Genomic DNA, 22,755 nt, shown 5'->3' with positions numbered 1-22,755 from the left:
TGCAACGATGTCTAGAATGACACTGTGGAGCACCTGCCGTGTGTCTGGCGCTTTGTCAGAGCTGAGTTACACAGAAAATCCCTCCTGAGAACGAAGCTCACTGGCTTATTTTCTGTTCTGTTGAAGTTCTGGGATTACCGTCAGCCTCGGAAGTATCTCAATATACTCCCCTGCCAGGTTCCAGTTTGGAAGGCTAGATACACGGTGAGTGTGAACACCTGTCCCTCTGTCCCATAGCCTTGCTAGAACCTGGGTCGGCCAAGGGAAATTACCTAGCGAGGCATTGCTGAAGGGGCCCTCCCTGGGAATCATTAGCACTGTTTTTTGCCATTGGCTTTTATTAATCTGACTTTCAAACCTCAGTTACAGCACTATCAGTATGAGTGGGAGAAGCATCTTCCATGAGAACCAGGCTCATGGAGGGGGTGCCTAATAATGTGAAACTTGGCTCTTTCCCAGATGACTGTAGCGGAGACCCACATACATGGGGCTTGCAGCTGGTGTCTAAAACCTAAAGAAGGCCCTGCAGCTTTGGCTCAGCAGTTCCTTATACCCTCTCTCTGCACTGTCACTAACTTACCTTGCACAGATGGAGACAACGTGCTAAGAGCAGCACTATAGCAGCTTGTCCATGCCTCTTTCACAATTTCTACTAAGAGATTTTATCACTTGTGTCTTGTCTCTGAGGGCTTTTTAACAATGCCCATGTATTTTAATGGGCTGTCGCAGTTTTGTGTAGCTAAGAAGGCACTAACATGCTGTCTTTTTGTGGCGTGAGGTCCAAGGCTTTTAAAGCACAAGGTGTTCCTCAGCTTTGTGTATGTCTACACCCAAAACATGAAAACCTCGGCATGAGTCACAGAGCCCAGGTTAATTGACTCGGGCTCACGGTGGGGGGGCTAAAAATAGCTGCGTAGAAGTTCCCGCTTGGGCTGGAGCCCAGGCTCAAACCCAGCAAAGGAGGAGGTCTCAGAGCTTGGACTCCAGCCTGAGCGGGAATGTTGACACTGCTGTTCTTAGCCCAGTAGCGCAAACCCAAGTCAGTTGACCCGGGTTCTGAGACTCATTGCCACAGGGGTTTTTTTGCACATAGCCTTTAACACCTAGCCATTCAGCATCAGGTTGTACTCACTGTCTTCTCCAGACACCAGAATGAGCCTTTCATCACCTCTCCCTCCCTTCGGCCCTGTACCATGCCTGGTGTGTGTGTGCAATAGTTAGTTATAATTCAGTACTCCTTTGCAGCGTCAGGACCCCAAATAACTGCTAGTGTATGAGACCCAAAGAGCAACACTCACCCGTCCAGGTTGATTTTACAGGCTGAGCCAAACAGAAAAGAGCAGCAGGAATGGTGTGTGAAGAGGGTGTGCTAAAATCCCTGTCGCTGGTGCTAGGTGGAGTTAGTAAGAAGCAGAAGGAAATGGCTGGTTTTAAATGAGCTGTGGTGAATGCCTCTTTCAAGCACGGTGCATCCCTCTCCTTTCACGGCATGTTGAGTCCTCTTGCATGGTAACCTCTTTTGAAAGCTCCTCATTGTAGGATTGGCTCCTGGGCCCCAACATCCTCCTTGAAGTCAGCCTGTGGCAGTGCCAGGACGTGCCCTTGTGCCAGTGTGAATGGGACGGTGTTGGAAAGTACAATCAGGGCAATATGGGGGAAATGAGAGCTGTCAGGCTAACCGTTGTACAGCTGAGCAGCCCCTGTCTGGGTGTGCTTCTCTCCCCCAGCCTTTCAGCAATGGGCTGGTGACCGTGATGGTTCCCCAGCTGCGGCGAGAGAACAGCCTTCTCCTTTGGAACACCTTTGACCTGAATACGCCGGTTCACACCTTCGTGGGACACGACGATGTGGTGCTGGAGTTCCAGTGGAGAAAGCAGAAAGAAGGTGGGTGCAGGACTGTGACTGCTGATCTCATGCAACTGCCATTGGTGCATGGCGGTGGCTGGAGTCTGCCTTGTGGCTGCCATACTCAAGCAATTTCTGCTCTTGCCACTACTTGAATTAGCCTCTATCTGCTTTCCAGGCCCCACAGAGCATAGTTTATTGGTACGTGTCCTGTTGCGTGAGGCCATGCAAACAATTCCCAGGCTAACAGAGCCAATCGATGTGAGTGCAGAGCGGGTCAACAGGGACTATCTCATTTCCCACCATCCGTCGGTCTGTTTTTAAATGGATTTTTCAGAATAAATTGTACAATAAGATTGTTGCATAAAGTGAAGGAAAAAAAATCAAAACTATGAGTGAATCCCTCCAAGCTTCACCATTTATTGCACGGAAAAAGCAAGTCCACAAATATCAGGAGCATCACATGCAATAAAAGCTGCATTTTCAGTAGTACCCACGTACCCAATACACCAGCCAAGGGAGGTGGAGCCGGGAGAAAGGAACTCTCCTGCCAAATTTCAGACTCCAGTCAGTCATTTTCAAATATAGAAAACCCCACAAAAAGGTCAGATAACCAAACAGAGCAATGAGAGAGCACACAGGGCTTTAACCTGCACAGCTCCACTGCTGTAACTCCTCTCTTGCTGTAACCACAGGTCCCTGGTCCTTGATTCACACCCAGGGTCTTATGGTACCACTGCTCTCTTTGGGTGCAGGGCATGGACTTTATATCTGTCACACCATTTCGTTTGCCCTGCTCAGTGATGAAGGTGGCAGCACTGGTGCAAACCACCTATCTACACAGATTTAACCAGGACTAATTTCTTCTCCAGAGCAGGTCCCCAGGCTCCCCTCTCAATCATTTAATGGAATTTTTGTAATGGCACTTAGGAAACTTCGTCTGTTGGTTTTGCTCAGAGGGATGGGTGTTCGGCTGTTCTCTTCCCGTTGAACCTGTGTGTTGACCAGTAAGCAGTGTGGCCTAGTGGCTAGAATACTGGCCTGGGACTCAGGAAACCTGGGTTCTTATCCTTTGCTCTGCCACTGGCCTACTGGACAAGTCACCTCCCTCTCTGTGCCTCGGTTTCCCTTTCTGTACAATGTGGATAATGACACTGACCTCCTTGGTAACATATCTGAAGATCTACTGAAAAGAGCTATGCAAAGGGTGGTGTGTTATGTTTGATTATTGACTTGTTACTGTGTCTGCATGCCCTCGTAACCTCACAGAGGCTGGGGCTGCAGACAAAGGTATCCCGGTTTAACTAAAGGTGTTTTTTAAACTGATTTAGTTAAATTGGGGGACCTTAGTGCGTGGACGCTCTTATGTAGGTTTAAACCTGGTCTTTTCTGATCAGGGTATGTCTACACTACGGGATTATTCCAATTTTACAGAAATCGATTTTTGGAAACAGATTGTATAAAGTCAAGTGCACGCGGACACACTAAGCACATTAATTTGGCGGTGTGCATCCATGTACCAAGGCTAGTGTCGACTTCCGGAGCGTTGCACTGTGGATAGCTATCCCATAGTTCCCGCATGTTCCCCCACCCATTGGAATTCTGGGTTGAGATCCCAGTGCCTGATGGGGCCCAAAATTTGTTGCGGGTGGTTCTGGGTAAATGTCGTCAGTCAATCCTCCCTCCATGAAAGCAACAGCAGACAATCATTTCGCACCCTTTTCCCTGGATTGCCCGGGCAGACACCATAACACAGCAACCATGGAGCCCGTTGAGCCTTTTTTCACTGTCACCATATGTCTACTGGATGCTGCTGACAGACGCAGTACTGCAGCGCTACACAGCAGCATCCCCTGGCCTTTTGCAAGTTAGCAAAGATGGTTACCAGCACTACTGTACCGTCTGCTGCTGTCATGGGTGCTCCTGGCTGGCCTCGGTGAGGTCGGTCAGGGGTGCCTGGACAAAAATGGGAATGACTCCCCAGGTCATTCTCTTCTTTAAGGTTTTGTCTAAAGAAGAGTCAGTCCTGCCTAGAATATCCGGCAAGCCTACTAAAGAACCAGAGAGGCAAACGGCCGCTCTGGGTCAGAGCCCCAGACATCCCGCAGAAATGATGAGCTGCATGCCATTCTAGGGGGTACCCCTGCAACAACCCCACCCGTTGCTTCCCTCCTCCCCCACCCCTCCTGGGCTACCGTGGCAGTTATCCAGGGCCGGCGCTTCCATTAGGCGACCCTAGGCAGTCGCCTGGGGTGCCAGGATTTGGGGGGCGGCATTTTGTGCGCTCCCCATGGGGCACACGGGAGCTTCCAGTTCTTCTCCCGTAGCGCTGCCGAAGAAGGACCTTCTGCCGACGTGTCCCGGAAAACAGCAGCTGGCAATTGAGCAGCTCAATGACTGCCGCTGTCGCCTGTGGCATTTTGGCGGAGGGTTCTTCTTCGGCAGCGCAATGGGAATGGAATCGAAAGCTCCCGCGCGCCCCATGGGGAGCTCACAAAATTCCGCCCCTCAAATTCTACCTAGGGCTCCAGAAACTCTGGCACCGCTCCTGCAGTTATCCCCCCATCGGGGTGATGAAGTAATAAAGAATGCAGGAATAAGGAACAAACACTGACTTTATTGCACGCAGAGATCAAAGGGGAGAGGGGAGGGTGGCTGGCTTACAATGAAGTAGAGTGAACCACTGTTCTGCACTGGTAAAATACAAAATGTCCCAGGATATGTATGTTGAGGGACAGTTCTAAATGGCAGCTTAAAGTTTTTATTTGCAGCAAAATGTAGAGATCTAAGTATCTGATTGTGAGCCCTGGTAGCAAGGAGTAGGCTGGGATAGGCGCGACCGCGCGGTGCTGCTGACTGGGAGAGCAGCCTGAGGCAGAAGCCTCCAGCTGCCATGATATTCCAGGCAGGACTGACTCTCCATTAGACAAAGCTTAAAGAAGAGAATGACCTGGAGTCATTCCCATTTTTGTCCAGGCGCCCCCAGCCGACCTCACCGAGGCCAGCCAGGAGCACTCACGGGACGACGATGACGGATACCAGTCCCACTGTACCGTCTGCCCTCCGCAAGGCAAGGCAAGGCAAGGGGATGCTGCTGTGTAGCGCTGCAGCACTGTGTCTGCCAGCAACATTCAGTAGACATACGGTGACATTGAAAAAAGGCGAGAAACAATTTTTTTCCCTTTCCTTTCGTGTGTGTGTGTGTGTGTGATGACATATACCCTGAACCACCCACGACAATGTTTTTGACCCTTCAGGCTTTGGGAGCTCAGCCAAGAATTCAAATGGTTTTCGGAGAGTGTGGGAACTGTGGGATAGCTACAGTCGTCAGTCGCCCCTCCCTCCGTGAGCGTCCATTTCATTCTTTGGCTTTCTGGTACGCTTGTCTCAGCTCCTTAAGTTTCACACAGCACTGTGTTGAGTCCCTGTTGTGGCCTCTGTCCATCATAGCCTTAGAGATTTTTTCAAATGTTCTGGCATTTCGTCTTTTGGAACGGAGTTCTGATAGAACAGGTTCCTCTCCCCATACAGAGATCAGATCCAGTATCTCCCGTATGGTCCATGCTGGAGCTCTTTTTTGATTCTGGGACTGCATGGTCACCTGTGCTGATCAGCGCTCCACGCTGGGCAAACAGGAAATGAAATTCAAAAGTTTGCAGGGCTTTTCTTGTCTACCTGGCCAATGCATCCAACTCCAGATTGCTGTCCAGAGCGGTCACAATGGTGCACTGTGGGATCACTCCTGGAGGCCAATACCGTTGAATTGCGGCCACACTAACCCTAATTCGAAATGGCAATACCGATTTCAGTGCTACTCCCCTCGTCGTGGGGAGGAGTACAAATATCAATATTAAGAGCCCTTTATATCGAAGTAAAAGTCTTCGTTGTGTGGACAGGTGCAGGGTTAATTCGATTTAACACTGCCAAATTCAAGCTAAACTCATAGTGTAAACGAGGCCTCATCAGTTTAATTACATTGGTAAATTTACAGGCACAAGCTAAACCACCACAAGCCAGTTTTAAACGTATTGAAGTGCATCCACACACAAAGTTACACCAGTTTAACTAAACTGTTTTGAAACTAGTTTAAGTGAAATCCATGCTGTGTAGGGCAATCCCTCGTATGTGTGTGTCAGTCAATTGAGAGCTGGGACCTCTGTAGCATTACAGCCTCAGGGCCTCCAGAGATTCCCAAAATCCTTGAGGGGAGTGAGGGGGAGCCAGGATTTGATATTCCAAATGTAGAAAAACTGTTGTGCTCTCTACATCATAAAGGAGATGTTACAGGTGAACACCTTTTTTTTTTTTTCCCCTGCTTTGCAATTCACTTTTATGTTGTTACTTGCATTTTCAGCTACACAGCAGTGTGACACATTAAAAATAAGTGCCTCCTAGTAGATCGGATTCATTTCCCATGTGAAAACTTTCACTGCAAAATGTATTTTTACCTGCATTGCAGTTTTCTCCTCTGTAACTCCAGCAGCATTCTTATCCCCATTTTACAGATGGGGAAACTGAGGCACAGAGTGGCACAGTGATTTGACTTGCTATGTGACCTTGGACAATATCAAAGGCAGGAACAGAACCCAGGAGTTCTGACTCCCACTCCAGCGTCCTATCTACTGGATCTAGCTACTTGGTTCAGTCCACTTATATCATAAATAGAGTTAAGTCTGTTTTCTGTTACTGCTAGAAATTATTTTCTCTTCTTTTAGGCTCCAAGGACTACCAGCTGGTCACGTGGTCTCGTGACCAGACTCTGCGGATGTGGCGGGTTGACTCCCAGCTGCAGAGGGTATGCAAAGCGCTTTTGGCGTTGGACTGGGGACAGCATTCTGAAGTGCTAAATTTACCAACTGACAGCACAAGCTCAGGCACAAGGTCTCTAGGTACCATCCAGCCTTCTCACTCACAGCTCAGCTCAGCCCCCACAGGGTGTGTCTACACTGCACCCTTCGTTCAGCGACATGGAGTGTACACACACAGTCCCCCAGCACAGGTATAGATAGCAGAGTAGACAGTGAGACACAGCTTAGACCAGTACAGACATACCGGGCTGAGTACATACCGCACATGGTTCTCTACTCACCATCCGCACTGCTATTTATACCCGTGCTAGGAGGCCTACACATGTCTGAATGCTGCATGCCTCTCCTGGGGCCCTTCCCCACTGTGGGGAAAGATGCTGGCACGGGGGAAAGGCTCTGTTAGCTCCCCTGTGCCAGAGCTCTTTCCCTCCTTCAGGGAAAGACTCCAGCAGCGAGGAAACCTTTCCCCACTGCTGGAGCCTTTCACTCACATGTGGAACTGTACACCAGTGTGGATGCAGTGTGCTTTCTCACTGCAGCGTATGGCTATCTGTATGCTACATGCCGCCAGGGTGTGTAGTGTAGATGGAGCCTAACTCTGACCTGTAATGTACAGCAGGCTGCACTGTGCTCCAGACAAATGTTTGCTAGCCAGGAGGTTTCCCACTGGACATATAGAATCACGAAGGCTTTACAGGAACAGCAGGACTGAGTCTTGCTGTAACAGCAGGTGTACTGTGAAGTGGTGTTGTCCAGCAGTAGTGGGAAGGCTTACCAACTACCTCAAGCTAACTGCAGAATCTAAAACTGTCCAGCAGACATTGCCTCTGCAGACCCCCTCACACCTGGGCACAGATGGCTCAGTGCTGCAGGAACCCAACCCTCCGATGGAGCCAAGGCTGAGACTATGTGCACCCTCTTCTGGCTTGGAATACTAGGTGCAAAGCTCTGACGAGGACGTTGGTCCCAGCTGGCCTCTCTTGCTTTCCAACTTGCGAGGCTAGCGGCTCTTCGACACATCTTCTCCAGCCAGATCACACTGTGTCCCGTCACTCATTAGCAGGCAGTTTTGCATGATTTCTATTAGTTTTCTCCTATGTCCAAACCTGTTGTTTGTATCCCAGGGAGATGCCCGTGAGTAAGTCTGGTAGTTTGCCATGGCAACACGCTTGTTCGGTCATTACTGTGTCCTTCCCCACATCTGGCTGTTCACCCTCTCCTGTGTCTTGTAAATCCAGGCTGGGAGTTCTCTGGGTCTGTTTGCTATTTGTCTGGACGTTGCCCAGCCCAGTTGGGTTGTGGCCCTTCATTTGGGGCTGCTAGTCCTGACCATAGTGTAAGTAACAATGGCAAAAATGCAAAGTCCTAAGACTGGCTTTAAAAAGCAAAGCAAGTCATGGCACGTGATCTTCTAGCTCGTACTGGTCAGTCTGTCATGGGATGGCATTAGAAAAGTCACATCGCCTTTATTTTAGAATAAAACTTGGCTAACCACTCGTTAATCTATCCCCTACTTGCTTCATGGGCATGCACATAGAGCCACGTTTGCAAGTGACGGGGGGAAATGTGGTTGAGCAGGCTAGGTGACAAAGGCCAGGACTCTTGTCTGATGAAAAGCCATGTCTTTCATCACAGGGCGCCGGCAGGAAAGCAGTGCCAGGGTCTTTGAGATGTGGCTGTTGTGCACACGCCCACCTGGCTAATTTAAGCTTCCTGGAGAGATGAGCTGCTGTATCGTTCCTTATGTATTTTGGGCTGCCTTTGTTTGATCCCTGTGACGCAGCACGTGGGTGTGCTTGTTCTTTTCAGCTGTGCGCTAATGATATCTTGGACGGGGTTGACGAACTCATTGATGGGATTGCCCTGCTGCCTGAGCCAGATAAGACCCTCCACACCCAGGACTCTGAACCCCATCATAGCTCTGGGCATGCAGACGAGGAAGGTGAGAGAAGTTCTTTGCTATTTGAAATGGAAACCTTTTGGAGGTCATCTCTAAGCCGGTGGTTGTTTGTGCTCTAAGAGACAGACGCATGCCTGCTTAACTATCTTTGTGAGAGGGTGGCTGCCACAACCCTGGCAAGAAGGAGTCGTCCACCCGTGAAAGGAAAAAATACCCCCAAAAGCAAACTCGTTCTTTGTCTCTATTGTTAGTAGCATTGATTTGTATGGTGGCATCGCCTCAGAGTCTTGGGCATGGATCATGGCCCCATCATGCCAGGCCCTGGGCAAAGGCAGACCTAGAAAGGTGGTTCCTGCCCCATGGAGCCTACAGTTGAAATGTAAGACCAGAGACAGCAGGTGGATGCAGACAGATGTGGAGTTCAAGGAAGTTGGTCAGCATGATGGGCAGTGGCGGCACACCGACTAGCTAGCCATTGGTATCCCATCCAAGGGGCATTCTATGAAGGTATCTGAAGGAGGTGAATGAGGTGGCTTGTGGATGTTTGCTGGGAGTGTCTCCCATTCCCACGGGGCAACACGAGAGGGCATTTTTCTGCATATGGAACAAATGAGCAGCTGAGGCAGGCGTCAATGTCTCAGCGGCATATAAGTGGTGAAGCTAGGATGGGTTTAGACCATGACAAGCCCTGCAAGTGAAGACAAGGAATTGGTGTTTTCAGCAGAGAAGGGGCCAGTGGAGGGACACTAAAGGAGGGGGTGATGTGACCAAAGTGATAGGCTAGGGAAAAGACGTGCGCAGCAGTGTTTTGAAGGATATAAGTGAGGGCAAGTTAGGGTTTGTCAAGGCCAGAGTGGAGGAGGTTGCAGCAGTTGAGATTAGGGGCAACACGGGCCTAGGTGAGAGATGTAGCTCCTTTTTGGAGCTCACCTCCTCCTAGGCAGGCAGTCTAGAGCCCCAGCAATGGGTATTAAATAACTGGTTCTGTTTCCTTGCAGGTAGGGAAAATGGCAGGGTCCGAAAGCAGCAGACCTGATTCTCCTTTTTGGCAAAGACCAAAACCCTTCTGGGAAACCTAGCAAAAGGGCAAATACAAATGCCTGTCGTCATGTCTCACCTCAGCCAGCTTAACCCATGCAAATTCTATTAGCAGGAGTATTGTAAGCAAGACACGAGAAGTAATTCTTCTTTTCTACTCCACACTGATTAAGCCTCAGCTGGAGTATTGTGTCCAGTACTGGGTGCCACATTTCAGGAAAGATGTGAACAAATTGGAGAGAGTCCAGAGAAGAGCAACAAAAATGATTAAAGATCTAGAAAACATGAACTATGAGGGAAGATTGATAAAATTGAGTTTGTTTAGTCTGGAGAAGAGAAGACTGAGAGGGGACATAACAACAGTTTTCAAATACATAGAAGATTGTTACAAGGAGGAGAGAGAAAAATTGTTCTTCTTAACCTTTGAGGATAGGACAAGAAGCAATGGGCTTAAATTTAAGCAAGGGAGGTTTAGGTTGGACATTAAGCACTGGAATAAATTGCCTAGGGAGGTTGTGGAATCTCCATCACTGGAGATTTTTAAGAGCAGATTGGATAAACACCTGTCAGGGATGGTCTAGATAATATTTAGTCCTGCCCTGAGTGCAGAGACTGGACTAGATGACCTCTCGAGGTCCCTTCCAGTTCTATGATTCTATGAAATACAGCACCTCTTGTCCTAGTCTAGAGCACCCTTAATGAGCCGTGGCCATGGCTCTCTCCTCCTGACCTGGCAGCTCATGCGCTTTTATGTGCTCTCTTGTCTCTCCCCACAACTAAGAGTTAACCCAGCTGGGCGTGGGGTATGTTCACCCTGTCAAAATTGCTGCATCAGTTTCCATTTGATTTGAGTTTTTAAGGTTTCCTTTGCAGCCATGAGGGCTGGTTTTTTTTTTTTTTGTTTTAAGCAGAGAGTAGATTCTGCAATAAATGCTGTGGCCACAGGAACAAAAAACATGCGAGTCCTGGCTGTTCTGTTTGGCCCTTTCCAGCCTAAAACTGTTGTGAAGCATTGATGCGTGCAGATAAACACTTGCTGCTGTTCACCCCCATGCAGCTGCATTTCAGCAGTGGACGAAGCAATCCATATGTTAACGTTTGTACAGTGTTTTGGATGCTTGAGGAGAACAATGCTCTGTAAATAAGACCCAAGCCCTCCTCCCTCAATATAAAACAATGTCCACAGTCTGTGTGACAATTCAAGATCCTTAGGAATCCAGATGACTATGCAGGCTTTTCAGGATTAGACACTAGTCCAACTGGGAGGCGGAAGAGAAGTCATCTCCCCTTCCAAACTTCCCACGCCAGGGAACCGCAGTGGTCATGTGTTAGAGGATTAGAGGAGTGTCTACTGTTCAGGAAATGATCACCTTCTTCCTTGAGAGCCACTGGCCTTTGTTGAATCCATTTCTCAGGCCCCTATTGCAAGGCATCTAAGCACTATAATAAAATACTAAATACTAATTAACAGCTAAGAGACCCACCCAGCCAAATACAACAGCCAAAAATATCTGGTCCAGAGGCTAATCCAAGAATTCTCACGGAAACCTCCCACAAAGGGAGCAGTTCTCAGCATGGGAAATGAAAGGGGGAATAGATGAAAAAAATACCAGGGACAAGAATAGGCCAGCAGAATTAACTAGGACTTGCCTCATGCCCTAAAAATAGCCTCCAGCAGAGATCTTGTGAAGGTCATTCCACAATCAAGGGCTGGCCATCATGTGGTACCTACCCTTGATGCGGTGCTGACTAAGTGTACAGTCAACACTACTCAGACAACCATAATGGTCAGGAAAGGCCATGGGAAGAGGTACACTAATATATGGCCAAAGCCTCTGAAACTCTCACCGAGTTTTGCCTTGCCCACGATTCCTGGTTTCCCATTGTGTCACCTCAGTCATTTAAATGTCTTCTGGCCTTGCAAGGCTATTACTGGCCTTCAGGAAGAGCTAGCTAGAGTGCTTACGGGCGTATAGCCCTCCCACCCTGCTGAGAGAATGACTGAGGTGTAAGAGGCCATCTCCTTTCTAATGGACAGAGCCTGCTCTCTGTGGCTGCCTGCTGTGAGGATTGGCTGTCTCGGAATGGTGGCCAAGCTCATGCCATCCTTGGAGAGGCAGGAGGCCCTAGCTCAGGAGAAAGGACTCTTCCTCCTATGTGCATGCTTTAGCTGTCAGACAGGCCACGTGAGCAGTAGAGCTGGCTGCTAGAAGTATGCGTTTAGATGTGCACACTTCACAGTGTGTCCTAAAGCCATCAGACTTGATCTCTCTTGGAGCAGGTGCAGAGGTGAATACCAAAGCGCAGAGCCCATGCTAGGAGCCAGGCGCTACAGTTCTGCTGCCCTCTGCTGTAGTAATATCGTGTGGGAGGGTCTCTCTTCAGTAGGCAGGGCCCAAGCAAGTTAGGCCTTTGTAGATTACAAAAAAAACCCCAAGCCTTAAACTCCACCTGGAAAGCAGCGGGCAGCTGGCCATGTTTTGCAAAGGATAGGCTCTCCAGGGCCCCATCCAGCCTGCGGTTCTTCCCACTGGCTTCAGAAAGTGTTGTCCATCTGGCTTAGGGGCTGGGCCCAGCTCCCAGACAGCTGAGTGGTACCCATGGTCACATGCTCTTTGATGGGTGTTATGTGCCTGTTGCCGTGGGCACCTTGTGCACTGGGAGATTGGCTGGTCCCCTGAAGCTTCCCTTTCACAGCCTTCCTCAGCCTGTTTGTTTTCCGTTTCTCCTGCCAGCTTTAAAGGAAGACTTCCAGAATGACCTCCTGGTGGGAAGAAAATCAGACCAGCTGGGCCTGCCACAGACACTGCAGCAGGAGTTTTCCCTGATCAACGTGCAGATCCGAAACGTCAATGTGGAGGTAGAGGGAAAATTTCCTCCTGCTGACAGCAGAGGACGCAGGCAGGACTGGATCGTCCAGTGTCTTGTGCTGTGGACCTTCTCCCAGCACTACGAGGCTGATTGCTTTAAACGACACTTACGTTGGGCTATGGATGCAGGACCTTCCCCAGGCCAATGACAGGATAATCCCAGGTCATGGGTACAGGGGATAGGAGGTGCAGGTATTTCTAGGCCACAGATGCACGGGGTGGGGAGGTATTTCCCAGGCCACAGCTCCAGTCTCGCTGTAGCTGTTAAGTGGCAGACTGGGGAAATCTCTGCCTGGAAGGAAGTCGCTGTAAGAAGTTCCCCAGTGCTGACGTTCTCTGGTAGGGCGGTGGCTGGGTCCCAGGTGGGGTGATTCCAAATGGCTTATTCCCCTGGGGATGGCCAGGGTTCTGAAGCCCTGGAAGTGCGCTGGGAGCTCATTCTTTTGCTGGGAGGCAGTGTTGCCCCTCATGATGTTTTGTAAGCGTGAGGCACGAGGACTGGCCTGAGCTCAAGTTTAAAACCTATGATTGGAGGCCCCTAATGAGGAGGGAGGCAGGGAGCCCTGGAGCTCCTTCTGCCCCACCTCTCCCGTCCCCCAGTTGGTGGCTCTGGAAGCAGCCAGGGAGAGCTTTGGGGTCCCTTTCTCCTACCTAGCAGGCCAGGTGCACTGAACTGGGTGAGTCCCAGAGCCCAGCATCATCATTAGTTGCATTATAGTGGAGCCTGGAGGCTACAACAGAAATCAGGGCCCCATTGTGCAAGGTGCTGTACGTGTGCATCTAATGAAAGACAGCCCTCATCCCAAAGAGTTTATCTTAATAGACAAGACAAAGGTCCGGAGGGGAAACCGAGGCACAGAGTGACTTGCTTGAGGTCTCAGGTCAGTGGCAGAATCAGGAGTAGAGCCCAGGTGTCCCGAGTCCAACTCAGTGCCCTAGGCATTAGGCCACGCTGCCTCTTAGGGATTGGACTCATCCTTACATAGCAAGCTTTGTATATGGTGCCTGCCAGGAGGAGAGACAGCTATGTGGCTTAGGGGAGAGCTCTGGAGCAGCTGATTTGGTAGGTGGTGGTTACAGGGTTTGTCTGACAGGTGCTGCTGTTGCCCTCTTGGAGCCAAAGGGCCAGGCTCTCCGGAGGGGGTGCATAGGGTTAACCCACTAAATGGGGAGCTGCCCAGTGACATGGGATGGACTGAGATGGCCATGTTGAGAATGGATTCTTCCAATTCCTGCCTGCAGCTTCCTTCGCAGAGTGGCCGTCTCCCTGCAGTCTCGGTGCAAAGCTGGAAAGTGCTGAGCCAATCCCCCATTTGTGTCTGGAGTTCCTGCTATCTCTGTGTTCGCAGCCCCTGTGCACAGTGTGCACTGCAGCCTGGTGGGGCCTCTGAAGAGGGACCAGCCCCTTGTGGCGGATTTCAGCCACTGTATGGCTAAAGGCCCTGGGAGGTCTGCATCAGAAGTGGTTGCTTTTCTGTTCGCAGATGGATGCGGTGAATCGCAGCTGCACAGTGTCTGTGCACTGTGGCAACCAGAGAGTCAAGATGCGGGTGATGTTCCCTGTGCAGTATCCTAATAATGCTGCACCCTCCTTCCAGTTTGCCCCCACTACCACTATCAGCTCCACAATGAAGGCAAAGCTGCTGAAGGTAGGGATGTGTGCATGCATGTGGGGGTGCACTCTGCATCTGGTATGTGGAGCCCAGGGTCAGTGACATGTTCGACTGCTCAGGTCCAGGAAGGGGACACTGAGGGCTGAGTGTGACTTGCAGATCATTGCTCAGGAGCCGATGTGTTTTAGGCCTCCTGGGCTGAGTTTTTTTGACCGTTTTTCACCTGGTGTGTAACTTGCACCAACACAATATACATGCTGTCAGATTTCATCATGGCGTGTGTATGACCCGAGGAAACCAATGGGAGGGCTTCCTAGAACACCCTGGGTGCCCCACGCTCTCAAACAGGTACACTCCACACCCTGCTGCTACAATAACAGCCCGGAAAAATGCCATCCATCCCAGCTACCCAGAGATCACAGGGCTTTGCTGGGATATTGCTACCGATCACTTTGGCCGCTGCTTCCTCATTAAGCCCTTCTAAAGCTCAGCGGGGCTGGTTTCTTTACCTGCTGCCCTTTTTTAAAATGTAGGGGTGAGCTGAGTTTTCTGGATAATTTTTGCAGGGCCCCTACTAATCCCTCGTCTTCTCCCTGCTCCAAGGCTGGCTGCTTATGCAGGGTCCGCACTTGGTTTCCAGCGGCTGAAATTCTTTCTCCCCTGGTGCTGCTGTAAGGAGCAGAGGTCTGCCTCCCATGGGTCACTGTCCTGTCTGGAATCTGGGACAGGAGGAGGAGAAGCAGAGGGAGCCCAGTACCAAGAGGAAGCAGATCTTAAGCATGCCAACCTTGGCCTAGATCTCCCAGACCTTTGTGACAAAGTGAGGAGGGCCAGGTCCTAGATAAAAGTACCACTTTACGTAGGACCTAGCGGAAAAACAGTGATCCAGATGCATCCCTGGTGCAAGTGTATTCATTGACTTCATTGGGTGTACACCAGGGATGCTGTTGGCCCATGGCAGTGTGCTCTGCTGCCAGTGTTTCTTTGTAATCTTTGTCACCACTGGGCGGTGGGGCAATATCCCCCCTTGCTTTATGGACAGGGAAATAAGCACAGAATAGCTGTGACTTAGCCAAGGCTACATGGCACGTCCGTGGCAGAGCCAGTAACAGACTCCAGTGATCAAACAGCCAGTGCTGTGCCTTAGCATGACAGTCCTTCTCAAAGCAGAGTGCGGGTCAGTTTATCTGTATTGAGGGCTCCGGGAGGTGTTCCAGGCCTCCAGACTCATAGTATGGACTCTGGAAGCCCAGCTGCTTTGCAGATGAAGAACTAGTGGGGAGGTGTGGTCATGGGTAAGATGACCCAAGCTGCATCTTGTGCCTGTTCCAGATTTTGAACGACACTTCCCTGCAGAAAGTGAAGCGGAATCAGAGCTGCCTGGAGCCTTGCCTGCGTCAGCTGGTCTCCTACCTGGAGTCCGTTGTGGTAGGAAGGATTGCACACTTTTCCTGTTTTCCTCCTCTCCCTGCACCTTCTGCCTTTGCAGAGCTCCCAGCTTTGTCAGACACCCTGTGTGCCATTGGTGACCTCTGAGACTCAGCCTATGTAGATGTTTGGTAAAGGAGGGTGGGGAGGAGGGCAAATTGAGCATGTGATTGAATGTACGCAGTTCTCAAAATCAGACCCTGAGTATTTGTTCCCTCAGTTCATAAGTTTGAGGCATCTCCTGGCTTTGTACTCCCAGCCTGTGCCAGTACCGGCCACTGCAGGGAAGTATGGAGGGGGTCTAGCTGTGGGGGAACTTACAGCTACTCTCTTTCCAATAGGCGTCACTGGAGGCCTGGCAGAGGAGTGTTGGTTGGGGAGGGAGAGCTGGCTCTGGGAAATTGCCATGCAGGAGAAGCTATAGAGAGCTGAAATATTAACTCTTGTTTGGGCTGGTGGCTTCAGGACATGGGGTCAGCGGTACAGGCTGGGCTCTGACTGAAAGATCCTTCCACCCTTCTTCAAGGAACCTACAGATTTTTTCTTTAAACAAAGCTAGTGAGTTGGGTTTGAGCTAAGCATGCACTCTGCTGAGCCCATGTTCTCTAGGAACGTCACTGCCCCCCTTGGCTCGGCCAGGGCACGTTTGTCTGAAGCCCCTGGTTTGTCTGCATTGCAGTGCTGGGAGCAGGTTTTAGTCCCCAGGGGAGCTTGGGGGTTTCTTCCTGGATTTCAGCAGGTTCAGGTTTTATTTACTTCTTGGTGTCTGATGCGGCTGGGGCCAGACACCACCGTCTAGAACAAATTATATCAGTCCTCGTCTGCAGCAGCTCTGCTATCCCGTCCTGCTTCAGCCTCCACCTCATACGTACAGCGCTCTGATATGCAGCTACCACGGTTCCATTCCTGCCTTCCCCAACACCCAGCTCTGCCAGTGCCCCTCAGGCCTGACCTGCAGCACACCTGCTGTTCCAATGGTGGTCCCCCTCAAAGAGACATTGGTCGTGTTGCATTGTGTGGCAACATGGTGCATGGGACATGTAGCTAAGCCAAGCTCCCCCATCTGTTACATGTTGCTATAACAGAGGAGTCCAGAGTCTAAAGGCCAAACCCTCTGTGTCATCTTGCTTCTGAGACCATTGGGTTTTTGAGCTCTTAACCTCCACTTCCTTGCTCAAGGCAGCCATGAAACCAAAGGAAGGTGAGTCAACTACTCCTCAAAGGCTCCGTGAGCTGAGCAGGGGAAGGAGTCCAAGCAGTGAGCACACCCACCACAGAGCAGAAACCACTCCATGTGCTTGACCTCTTTGGGCTTACAGGACAAGAGGTTGCCATGGAGCCAGCCTGTGTCGCGGTGCACTGGGCTGCTGCCGAGTCACAGGTCTGTGAGGAGAGCTTTCCTCCGAGACTCGCAGCATGATCTTGGGTAACTTTTGTTTCAGAACCAGGAGGACAGCACCTCCAGCAACCCCTATGCTCTGACGAACACCGTAACACCACCACTGCCCACCTTTGCCCGAGTATCTAATGCCTACGGCTCCTACCAGGATTCCAACATCCCATTTCCACGGACCTCTGGAGCCAGGTTCTGTGGTGCAGGTTGGTCTGATGGGTTGTTTGGAGCCATCCACCAAGGGATCAGTGAGCTGATCTGCTTGCTGGAGATGCCCCTTGGACAGTGGGCACTCGCCCTGGAGCAAAGGCAGGCTCTTGTCGCTGGCCCCTGGCTGACAGGGGGCACGATTAGAGTGCCAGGGCTGTCAGAGTTCTGTAGGAATCGCACTAGTTCGCAGCTGCTCTTGGGCCATGTTGTGGGCAGTCTTTGGTGTGTGAAACTGGGAGACAAAGAAGAGCTGAAAATATCTAGAGCCACCTGCTAGACTGGAGGTGCTGCTACCTATCAGGGATAGGGGGGCTCTGGCTGTGTCTTGGGCGTGAACACAACCCCCTCTCCAGCAGCAGGTGGGCATCTGCATGCCTCCCCTGCCCCATCTGTGGCATAGCACCCCGGCTCCTTGCCACAGCAAACTGCTGCACCTTTTGGCTCCCTGACCCACTTGTCACCTAGCTCCTGTGACTGGGCTGGTGGGAGAACTGCCCTTCCCCTCCCCCGGGTTGAACCGTTGCACACTGGTACCTTCGTTCCCAGCAGTAAGCTCCCAGCATGCCATGTGGGAACCTGTCTGTTAGTAACTCCTGCTGCCCAGTAACTCCTCGCTCCTCGTCGAGAAATGACGGCACAATCATTAATAACCAGCTTCTCAGGAGGGTGTGTGCCAGGTAATGACCTTCTCAAGGAGCAGATTAGGGCCTGTTTAGGCTCTGGAACTGTGGAAAGTTGCTTCAGATGCAGGAGTGACTCTCCAGGGCCCTGCCTGCATTCTGGTTTGAAAATCTTGTGTGGCAGGGGTAATAAAACCCATGTAACGCAGCCACACTCATTTCACAGGACAAAGTGAAGCAGGTTAGTGCAGACAGGTTGGATCTGCTAAGCCTGCTGTGCCGTGCTGGCGGGCAGGGTGTACTGGGCTGCAGAAGGTTGTCGGGGGCACTACCAAGTGGGCGTAGACTTGCACGAAATTCACATGTACCACCTCTCTCTTCATCTTGTGCTGGGCCTACACTGCAAGTCTGAACAGTGAGAGCAGCTCCTCTCTGTCTAGTTATTTATACCACACTCCTCACTGGGGTATCCGAGTGCTTGACAAATGACAGCACAGAGTTACAGCTCAAGGACAGGGCTTCGCCTTCTCCCTCTCCTCTCCTTGGAGCTAGCTATGAGGAGCTGATGGGTTGAAAAGCTCTGACATAGCTGGGCTCTTTATTTTGATGGGTTCAGGGAAGTAGATTTGGCTTGAGAAAAATCAGATTGTCTGGATGGCATTTGGAGACCAGCATGAGCTGAGGGGAGAGTGGCTAGGCTGGTTTGTGGGCATCCTGCTGCATGCCTTATTACTGTTGGTGGGATTTGTGTGCCTTAAATCCACAGGCATCACTGTGAAAGCTATCCCTTAGGGCAGGGGAAAAGGCTGCAAATGTTCAAATCCTATCTGCTCTGAATGGGGTTTTATGTCCTGTCTCCACAGGTTACCTGGTATATTTCACAAGACCCATGACAATGCACCGTGCAGTCTCTCCTACAGAACCTACTCCCAGGTGAGCACAAAGTCATGCACTCGAGCAAAGCCTGTAAAATCCCCCTAGATTACACTAGTGAATGGATTTGCCAGTGACGAGCTGAGGGCTAGAGACCGGGAGGACAGCAGCTGCTGAGCCACTGGCTTTCAGTAAGTCCTGTTGCTAGTGCCTTGGTCTCAGGAAGTATAAGAACTCAGAGATGCTGGTCGCTTGCTTCAGCTGAGCTTTCCCATGTTAATACATGCCAGAAATAACAGTGGTGCCAGGCTAGGGACATGCTCGAGCTGGAACTCTCGTGGTGGTTTGCCAGGGGTAAGTTACTGAAAAGCTTGTTCTCTTCTTTGGCAGATCTCTGTCAGCTTTATCAGCATATCACAGTGGCCTGATCACGCCCATGAAGATCCGTACGGAGACCCCAGGCAATCTGCGCTTGTACAGTGGGAGTCCCACCCGCAGTGAGAAGGAGCAGGTCTCCATCAGCTCCTTCTACTACAAGGAGAGGGTAAGGGAAAACCTTTCCCAGTGCCTGTAACAACATGCCTTCCTTCTCTCTGGCCCATTAGCATCACTGCCCTTAACCACATACATTAGTGTCCACGGAGCTTCTTCGTTCTACCAGGGTTGCATTCCCTCAGGAGCCGCTCCGGTAAAAAGTCACGGTGGCTTGGCTCCTTTGTGTTGTTTCTCTGTCCATTGATTGCTCCTCTGTTTTGACTGGCCCATTTATTTCAGCTTCCCTCTAAACCTGTTGTTCGTTGGACTGATTCCCTTGCTGTAGGTAGGCCCAGCTAACTAGGGCGCGCCCTGTGCTGCTGAACACAGAGCTCCTACTGGCAATGTCTGTGGAGGCTGCAGAACAAATAGGGACTGCTCTAGAGCCTCCAGAGCAAGGATCTCCGTAACCAGTTGGCCTGTGTCTGCTTTCCCTGACATACTCCAGAGTAAAGAACCAGGCCTTTGGCACTGGCTCATTGAGAAACTCCAGGAGAGCTGCCTCTATTTCTAGATGGGTTGTCAGTGGTCGCACCGAGACGCCCCAGTTGGCAACGGTGGCCCATTTTGCTAGCTGCTGTACATGCAGACTGTGACAAGATGTCCCTGGCCCACCTGGATAGGTTAAGTGCAGCACCCACTAGCAGAGTGGGCTAGTCCTGACTCAGCAAACCTTTTGGGGATAGTGACCTGATTTTCTCACCATTGTGTCCTGTTACATTGCGGGAAGAAGGGCTGAATAAGTGAGGCTGCAAGACGTTCTAAAAGAGCAATTTGGTGGCAGGCCCAGAGGTGCCTGTTGTGCAGGTGTTGTGTGAGTAACCAGCCTTGCAGCGTTCCAGGGTGAACTGACATGCTTGAAACAAAGAGCTCAAAGAACCGTATAAGCTTATTTATAGAATGCCTTCAAATTCCAGATTTCCAAAGTAAATGGCCCAAGGCCAGTGCTCAGGTATGGCACTTCTCCTGCAGCAATGGACGGCTTCCCAAATGCCTAAAGCAGGGCAAAGAGATGCCAGCCATTGGCTGCCTAGGAGCCTGAGTTTTCCTCGGCATTGGCATGGAGAGTTAGAGCCCTGGCCTCTGGTCCTGGCAGGGCAGCAAAAGAAGAACTGATTTTCCAGCAGCCTGCTTTAATGTGTATTTCCTCACGGACAGAATATCCAGCAATCGCCACTTTGGGTCTGCATTGTGCTCAGCTGATAGGCAGCAGAACGGTCAGCCATGGGCGGAGCCTCTAGTGGGACCTCTCCTCATCAAAAGCCCTGCCTCCATATCGCCCCCAGTAGGCTCTCTTAGAGTACCTATTGGGTTTCTGGGAACTGGGCGGGTGGAAGCCCGCCCAATGCTAAAGGATCTGCCCCCAGCCTAAGGGGAGGATCCACAGGACCTCAAAAACCCAACTGAGTTTGGGGGACAATTAATAAAAGAACAGGGACAGGAGTGCGGTCAAAGGGTCATAAGAAGGGAGCCTGATGGGGACACCGAGCAGAGAACCCCGGACAGTGCCCGCTGCTCCTCGAAGGCGTCAAGGGAGCCAGTGGACGCCACCCAGAGGAACTCTGCCCGGATGTGTGAACGGACAGAGGATCAGAAACAAGCCCCACAGTCACAGGAGTCTCCATTTGCCAACCTCCTCTCCCTGGTTGCATAGATGGCCATTTTAGCCAGGGCAAGGAGGAGGTTGACCGTGAGGTCCCGCGACTTTGTGGCGCCACGGATAGGAAGTGCATAGAGAAGGAGGTGAGGGGAAAAGTGCAGCCAGAAACGTAACGGTATATTGGTGAGGAGCCGGTATAGGGGCTGCAACCTGACGCACTCTAAGTAAATATGCGCCAGGGTCTCCCTCACGCCGCAGAAGGGGCAGGTGCCTGGGGTAGGGGTAAACCGCGCCAAATACACGCCCGTGCTCACAGCCCCATGAAGGAGCTGCCAACTGATATCCCCGGCAGGCCTCGGGACCAGAGTAGAGTATAGGCTGGCCCACCGGGGTTCCTCACCCTCCAGAGGTGGCAGGAGGTCCCGCCACTTTGTGTCGGGGCAGGACATGAGGGTGAGGAAGTGAAAGGTGTGGAGCACAAGTGTGTAGAGATGTTTCCTTGGTGCGGTTTGGAAGCAGACCGGCTGCAGATTGTGCAGCCAGCTTGCGGAGAAGGGGCTGGGGGGCCAGTCGAGTCCACAGGGCAGGGCCCAGTTCGGCCCATATTCCACTCAAGCGTCCTTTCACTGAGCACTGCTGTGCTGCCTGATCATTAGCATTCCAGCCTGTCCCTGCCTTCACATGAGTCTGTTTGAAGAGCTGCCCCTCTCTGTCCTCTGCAGTGTGTGTGTCCCTGACACACACCTTGCTAACATGCCAGGCTAGTCTAAAAATGTGCACTTAAGCATCTGGGTGTGATTTTTATGGGACCTGCCTCCAGCCCATGGACTGATGGCGACACGACCCTAATATGTCCAGAAAAAACCTACATGACCAAGCATGTGTGTGTTGTTGTGTTGGGTGAAACACAGATAGACTCATGTGTCCTCCCCTCCCAGCCCTGCAGGCTTTCCTTTGTCCAGGCTACTCTAAGAGCAGGGCAAGAAAGTAAGAACTGTGCACAATGTCGCTGCAGGTGAAAAAGTCACAGACACTTTACAGTGTGAGTCAGAGGAGTCATGGAATGAGATTTCCTGACTTCTCAGAGTTTGATCTCACAGCCTTCATGTTACATTAATGGTTTGGGGTTTTTTTATCATTTAATTTCCAAGATTTTTAGGGTTAGAAAAAATAAAAATCTGGATCTTGTCAACTCCTTGCTCTGGAGGATTGATTAGTTTTAATACAAATGTAAATAGGCCGTTTAAACCATCAATTTAAATTACCACGTGGAAAGCCTGAATTTAAATAATTGATTTTAATCAACTTTTCCCTTTGTACTTTGGTTATTTTCTGAAGAAAGGTGCTTTCTCATTGGTAGATATAACCATTAAAACACGTTTCACGTTTACAGCTAAACGATTTATTAAACAGAAGGTTTAACGGTAGTCAGTGAATTAAACTGATTATTTCAGATCAGCCTGGGAACATTTTTAGATCTGCCTAAGTGAAAGTGACCTAGTCCTAGTCCTACATTCCTAGTCCTCCCCTAGTCTCTTGAAAATGAGACAGTCTCCTAAATTACTTAGGCTGATTTGTGCCATAGTTATAAAATTTGACCTCAATAGTTGAATGTTGCTTTCTCCTGGTTCTTTCTTTTATATAGAAAAGCAGCCTTTTGAGTTTTTTATAGAGGCTCATGGATTCAGCATATTTATTTTTTATTTAAATATTTTAAGAGATTATGATACATTTAGGCCTTAACATATTTTGGGTTAAATTCAGATTTCATTTTAAACAGGTTTATTTTTTAAAGGAAAAACATATTTAAACAACAAAATAAAAAAATCCAATTTAAATAAAAACTGCTTTTGTTTTCAAAAAAATCAATTTTATCTACCTTGAATGTAAAACAAAATCTCCTTCTGGCAGAGACCACCCAAGGTAAATTTCAGCCAAAAAAATGAATACTTCAGAAAGAGAACCAGATGTTTAAACTGCAAACGCCTCTGCAGCCGTATCCATAGCAGTCATTACCAAAGGG

General features: G+C 50.3%; 1 protein-coding gene across 6 annotated transcripts in view; it reads left to right on the top strand.

Annotated features, from left to right (window-relative positions):
• WDR59 (WD repeat domain 59) overlaps positions 1 to 22,755 on the top strand; it is an 86,677-nt gene that overhangs the window by 34,293 nt on the left and 29,629 nt on the right. For all 6 annotated transcript variants that reach the window (XM_050922347.1, XM_050922348.1, XM_050922346.1 and 3 more), the window contains 10 exons: positions 127 to 204; positions 1,728 to 1,884; positions 6,561 to 6,640; positions 8,463 to 8,595; positions 12,327 to 12,451; positions 13,946 to 14,110; positions 15,407 to 15,502; positions 16,945 to 17,101; positions 18,589 to 18,658; positions 18,989 to 19,142. In XM_050922347.1, the coding sequence (XP_050778304.1) occupies positions 127 to 204; positions 1,728 to 1,884; positions 6,561 to 6,640; positions 8,463 to 8,595; positions 12,327 to 12,451; positions 13,946 to 14,110; positions 15,407 to 15,502; positions 16,945 to 17,101; positions 18,589 to 18,658; positions 18,989 to 19,142 (1,215 nt within the window). The remainder of the gene's footprint in view (positions 1 to 126; positions 205 to 1,727; positions 1,885 to 6,560; positions 6,641 to 8,462; positions 8,596 to 12,326; positions 12,452 to 13,945; positions 14,111 to 15,406; positions 15,503 to 16,944; positions 17,102 to 18,588; positions 18,659 to 18,988; positions 19,143 to 22,755) is intronic.

Source organism: Gopherus flavomarginatus, chromosome 14 (assembly GCF_025201925.1).
Source record: "Gopherus flavomarginatus isolate rGopFla2 chromosome 14, rGopFla2.mat.asm, whole genome shotgun sequence".
NCBI lineage: Eukaryota > Metazoa > Chordata > Testudines > Testudinidae > Gopherus > Gopherus flavomarginatus.
The sequence above is the reverse complement of the archived record's forward strand: the minus strand, read 5'-3'. Positions and strand labels throughout refer to the sequence as shown.